Source organism: Euphorbia lathyris, chromosome 3, assembly GCF_963576675.1.
Source record: "Euphorbia lathyris chromosome 3, ddEupLath1.1, whole genome shotgun sequence".
NCBI classification, from domain to species: Eukaryota; Viridiplantae; Streptophyta; class Magnoliopsida; order Malpighiales; family Euphorbiaceae; genus Euphorbia; species Euphorbia lathyris.
In genome coordinates, this window is record NC_088912.1 from 61,275,697 (window position 1) to 61,282,121 (window position 6,425).

At 36.1% G+C, this 6,425-nt stretch overlaps 1 protein-coding gene across 3 annotated transcripts; it reads right to left on the reverse strand.

Annotated features, from left to right (window-relative positions):
- Positions 1 to 3,273: 3,273 nt before the first annotated feature.
- Positions 3,274 to 5,927, reverse strand: LOC136224810 (UPF0496 protein At3g19330). Of its 3 annotated transcripts, none has more exons than XR_010686626.1 (3): positions 5,630 to 5,927; positions 4,166 to 5,547; positions 3,274 to 3,534 (listed from the first exon to the last, which is right to left on the reverse strand). XR_010686626.1 is itself a non-coding variant. In XM_066013232.1 (2 exons), exons 1-2 carry the CDS (start codon positions 5,703 to 5,705, stop codon positions 4,502 to 4,504), a joined length of 1,122 nt encoding a protein of 373 aa, XP_065869304.1. In that variant the 5' UTR covers positions 5,706 to 5,927; the 3' UTR covers positions 4,151 to 4,501. The 3 variants fall into 3 exon arrangements, 1 of the variants encoding a protein (XP_065869304.1); XR_010686625.1 differs by having other exon boundaries at positions 3,274 to 3,568; XM_066013232.1 differs by lacking the exon at positions 3,274 to 3,534 and having other exon boundaries at positions 4,151 to 5,547.
- Positions 5,928 to 6,425: the final 498 nt, after the last annotated feature.

Genomic DNA, 6,425 nt, shown 5'->3' on the forward strand with positions numbered 1-6,425 from the left:
GTGGATTTTTTCTAATGAAAATTTTATGCGTACATTATGACTCAAACTTAAAATCTCTAGTCTATACGATTTGAAACCCTTAACCATTAAAATCAAATTTATTATTAAAAAATAGTTAAATGTTACACTATTGTTTTTCTAATTAGAGAATATATATATATATATATATATATATATATATATATAAAATATTAACTAATGATATAAGTATAAAGTTGTCATTCGTATAAAATTTATGGATGGTGGGACTAGTTAGTTTTATCAAAACTCGGAGACTATAACTTGTTTAAAAAAAAAAGAAGGACTGACTAGTATAATATGTAAAAATATAGGGACTAAAAAATTATTTATAAAAAAAACACTTAAATCAATATATTCAGTATTATTTAGCTTTTTTTTTTTAAAAAATATTTATTTAATTTTTTTAATTGAAAGATTGGGACGCGATAAAGTGGCTAGACATCCCAACTAGGTTGGCACCCCTAACACACCAAATCAATCCGAAATATTATTAATAAAAAAAGAAAATTACAAAGGGAGGAAAAGAAGAAAAAAAGAAGGTTCAAAACAGAAAATTAAGGAAAACGAACATGTGCAACATTACAAAGATCGTCAAAAACGGACGATTGACAAAAATGAGGAGCCGAATGCCACCATGTAATAGCAGAAGCTGATTTGCCAAAACGGGCAAGTTGATCCGCAGCCTGATTGCCCTCTCGATAAATATGAGTAATTCTGCAATTCATATTCGAGAATCTAGATAAACACTGAAGCCAGTCTTGTCTAATTTTCCAGGGAGCCATGGTAGACTTACTGTTTAGCATCTCAACCGCATATGCAGAATCCGATTCAATCCAAAGATTGTGCCACCCCCGCTCCCAGGAAGATTCTACTGCGAAAATAATGGCAGACAGCTCGACAATGTGCGCATAAGAACTAGCGAGATTAATAGCATAGCAACCAATAACAAAACCTCGGGAATTTCTGAAAATCCCACCAGCTCCCGCGATACCAGGCGCACCGTCTGCCGCGCCGTCAGTGTTAACCTTTATCCAACCCGACGACGGCGGACACCAGCGAACAATGATAGGGTCCGGCGGAGGCCGAGCACGGATCGGCGAATTGACAATCCATTTTGGTTCCTGAATGTAAAAGTGAAGCCGATTCTGAAGGAATTGGATTGAAGGGAGATCATTTTCAAAAATAGCCATATTCCTGATGTACCAAATGTACCAAACAGCAGTTATAGAAGCCAAATTCCACCCCTTTCTCATAGAAATATGTAAACGAACAGCTCTAATCTCCCGGAAAAGATTCTCAAAGGTCAATAGACTACTACGGTGTATGCCAAAAGCAGAAAATACAACATTCCAAAGGTTATTCGACACAGGACACGTTACAAAAAGATGATCAATTGATTCAATATGGCATTTACACAATTCACATCTCGAAGCCAGTGAAAACCCACATACCTGTAAATTGGTTTGAACCGAAATTTTCCTATGAATCACTAACCAGCAGGTGACAGACCGCCTAGGCGGCACAAAGGCATTCCACAGGAATTTGTTCCACTCAACCGGAGTGCTGTTGCAGAAGGAGCTATAAAAACCTTTGGCAGTAAACACACCTGACATAGCCGGCTTCCATACACAGGTGTCGGTTCCGTCCCGACTGCCAGAGACCCTCTGAATGTTTAATTTAATTGTACTTGATAACCTGTTTCTTATTAACCACTTAAATTATTCAACTAATTTAAATTCATTTATTTTCAAAATAAGTGAAAATATTTAATTTAAAATTTTAAGGTGAACTTTATCAACTAATATTTTAAAATTTGATACTTATTTCTTTGTACAGTAAAACCTTGATAAATGCATATCCTTGGGACCGGAAAAAAAAATTCATTAAGCGAGATTATTTATTTATCGATAAATGAATAAATTATTTATTTATCGATAAATCAATATTTATTATTTTATAAATAATTTTTCATTGTAAAATGCATACATTGTATGTGGTAAGAAAAATCAAAAGACATCAATTAAAGTATTACAGAGTCAATAATGAACAATTATGATGGAAATGATCCAGAGCCAGATGATAGTTGCGTTGTCACAAATGTATCGTCAAAAGAGGCATTTCAACCAATGGTCACCTTAAACAACTATTTTGCTACAACATGAGCAAAATATATTATAAGTTATGTTTGCATTATAAAAAGTTAAGGATGGTGTTCATTTTGGTTCAGGTGGAAAGAAAAAACAATTAACTATAGATGCATTTTTCAGAAGAAATGATTTCTAGTTGATTGATTGAAAGGTTTTGGTATATATATAATTCAATAATTATAAATCTATATTTTCATTGGGGTTGTAGCTAGCTACTGTAGGAGGCTTTTATCTGTCCTACATGAGGTGTCTATTATTTTTTCCAATAGGTCCACCAACCAAGTTGCTCATTTGCTTGCAAGTGAAGCCTTATCTTTGATCACGCCTTGTTTTTGGCAACTGGAACCCGAGTTTATTCGGCCCTTTTTGTCAGAAGATGTCAATGCTATTCATTAATAAAATTCAGTGATTCTTTGTCAAAAAAAAAAGATTTAAATATTTTTAATACTTAATGCATTTAGCAATGTTATTAATTTAGTTCATTGGCCTAAGTCGGGACCGAACGAATTTATTATATAAACGAGGTTATTACTTTATCAAACATTCATTTATCGAGGTTTAATTGTATTAAAAATTTACATCATCTGTTGCTTTCAACATTTATAATATTCAATATTTATTTTTTTTAAACTTAATTTTAAATTTTATCAAACACTAATTAAGTATGGCATTCCATCTAAAAAAATTAGATGTAAAACTTATTTTTTTGAACAGTTTTTTTTTTAACAGAGACGTAAAACTTATTTATAGATGAATTTCAGATTTTATTTTACTCCAGTTACTTCCAATCACAACCATAATGTGACTTAAAAATAAGTAAGAGCTGTTTACCCACTTCAAAATTCAATTACCGATACAAGATTCATGAGAATGCATTTTCAAAACCAGAACAGAAACAGATCCTTATAGTTTTCTCAAAATAACATGTGGATAAAGCAGCCCAATTTTTTCTTACAAGTTAGCATGAAAATCGAATAAATTTTAAGAAATTAAGAGTCTTTTATGAGTTTTGCAAGCATGCTTATGTTATGTGTGACCTTCTGATTTCTAATCTTACAATTATCTAAAGTCCAAAGTTCAAGTTCATAATTACCGCTGAATGAAGATAGAGAATTAATTAAAATATAAGTGTCAAAAAACTTAATCGCAAAGAATTGAATAAAAAGTATGGATTGTTAAATCCAAAAGATGTACTAGAGAAGTAATAATGAATTACAAAACTAAAATTGCATAGAGTTGAGTTGTTGATATATTATATTTAGTTTGATTGACTGGAAAGATGTTGAGAATAACTAACTGATGTCAACAATGAATATTTCTTCATAGAAGCGAAGTCCAACATATGCGGCTCGGCTTATAAACCCATCTGCAAAATAACAAGGGAGAAACATACACACAAACTGCCCCACAAAGATTAGTAAACACACATTCTTAATCACAACTAATTCACAACACACAAGTCATCAATGATAACTTTCTACAAAATATTCTCTACTCATTCCCATGCACCAGGGCAAACCAATTGACAGATTGCTTATCAATGACTAAATTCTAAAGGAGTGAGAAATTGAACCTCAAACCAGACAGACATGAATTCCAACTCCTTACAACTCTCATTGGCTCAACGATAGCTTTTAAATTCAAAGTTAGCAGCTGTTTCCACTTAATCATAAAAACCCCAGAATTAAAGCCAAACCCAAAAGGATTAAAAGGAATTAGGTAATTACATAGACATATGCTACAGAGTATACTCCATAAGGCAATGAAAACAATCAAACCTTTAAACTTAATACCAATATCCTGTTATTCATAATATGACTAAATTAGCATTGAATACAAGATAGCAGCTATTTCAGATCAATTTTCATCTACACTCTAGTTTCATTGATAAAAGCGGACAAGATTTCATCATGGACAAATGAAAATCTGATGCTAGCAACACTAACAGAATAAACGATGAGGATATGCACATGATACATGGAGGACAGATTATGTACCTGGGTATATATTTCAAATTTTAATCATCAGCTGAGAATCTCTAAGTACATCACAAAGGGTCACCTGAAGAGCAATCAATTCAATTGAAAGCAATAAGCTCTATACAACATATTGCAGCCATAAATGATTGAGCAAAAAGCCAGGTACAGTATGCAAACATTCCTCAGAATCACCAAGGTTTAGAAGTTGTCAATGTTCAGCACAGGAAATGCTATGGCAGCCACCATTTCTCACTGTTAAATCTCCTAGTCAGAGTGCACAAAATCTTGAAAATGAATCTTTACACTGTGTTTAAGGCAAATGTATGGAATCTAAGGCTAGAAGAAATGAATTGTTTAGGAATTACTAGTCTGATATAAATGAATCTCTTGTAGAAGCAGATTTCTTGCCCTATTGACAGCATTAAAATAGAGGTATATGCGTTCCTCAAGATCATTGAGAAGGTCAATGAAATTTAGATAATTTTTCCTGAGGTGTTTCAACACCACTGAAACAGGATGCTTATCACTCCCGGTTGCCAATGCAAACTGAATAAGATTCTTATCATCCTCAACAGAACCATGTAGTCGAGCAACAAGGCGGTCAATAGTATCAAGATCATTGTTCAGCACATAAGTGCCTCTGGCTGCAGCATCAAGCTGCTTGAGATGGGCAAGCTCTTTCTTAGTAAGCTTTCCAGGAAGGTTAGCAACAGTGCAGAATGGGCAGAAAACAATAGCAACAAGAGCATGAGTTGCAATAGCAGCAGCAGTTATAGTAACAGCTACAGCAGAGCCAATGATGCAAAGGGTGGAGGCAACAGTGACTCGGCGAACCAGACTGACCCTGGAGCGAGATTTTTTAAGTTTGTGGTCTAATTGCTGCCTGAGTTCGGAAAAGCTGCGGCGTAAATCTTGGACACTGTGAGAATCCGGGGAAGGAAAAGGGTTGTCAAAGCGATCAAAGTGAAGAAATATTTCATAGGAAGAATCACATTGGGATTGGGTAAGGGAGTCTAGGTTTAGGGGGAGGATGTCAAGTAGTTTATGGAGAGGATCATAAAGAGCACGGGCATGTAATACATATTGATGAAGGAGAAGGCAGTGATGCGTAGTGTTTTCACTATGGTTGAAGTAGTTTGAGACGATGTCAGTTAGGTTATTCCGCCTAGCATGGCGGAGAGCCTCCTCGACGCATTCTCTGTTTGGATGAAGAACCTGGTTCAAACGTAACCGGCGACTATCCTCATCGTCAATGTCAAAGTGAAATTCAATTAGTTCCCCAGTGTCCTGATGATACCTTGAGTACATCTCGTTATAGGAATTCGATTGAACATAGAAGGTGTATTCTCGTCGGAGATTAGCCGGTGATAGTACCGGCGTGCCATCAGTAGAAGTTCCAGCTGAGGAATTCATTTAGTTAGGCATTTGAGGTATTGTGAAGAAAAGAAATAAAAAGATAAAGAGTGTAAGGTGGAAACTTACCTTGAGAGGGCGGAGGGTGGTTGAGATCGATGGTTGATGGTGGCGACGGTGAATTTAGGGATAGGCACTGCAGCATTGGTCCAAAGAGAGGAAAGAAGAAGAAATCCCCACACACTTAACACTAGCAGAGTCGTGCAGGAAATAGGCGGCGATATGAAATCCTGATGTACAGCACCACCATGAGTGCTGTTTGTTTCGTATCCTGTTCGTGGAATAGAATAGAGAGAGAGAGAGAGCTCAAAATGATCTCTGCTCCTTGTACATTGATTTCTCCAGTCCATGGACTTCTTTTTCCTCTCTTCCACGTTCACGATTTCGGTCAGAATTAATTATCCGAATCATGCCCGTCTACCCACTTACCCGCCTCCGATACCCAACTCTATCGCCTCCGCCCCCGTCCAGGCTCGTGTCCCTTGGACCGGATTTAGACAATAAAAATTGTTTATAAATCCAGTCCGGTCCAGACCTGTTAAAATCCGTCTAAGACGGACTTGGGATTAATAAAAATAACACAGGCCGGTCTAGTCATGTCCGTCTATTAATATTTTTTTTTGGTAGAAAAGGAAAGGAAAGCAAAGCAAAACAAGCAACTACACCGGGATTAGCCTAGGAAAGCTAACCCCAATTCTATCCTCTAAAAGAAGAGGAGAAAGAGCGATAGGGGGAACGGTAAGGGTAGAAACACCTAACACCCCCTCATGGCATGCCGCCGCCAAGTGATCTGCAACACGGTTCTGCTCCCGGAAAATGTGGCTGAACTCAAGGATATCAAATGGGGGGCTAAGCCTCTTAATAG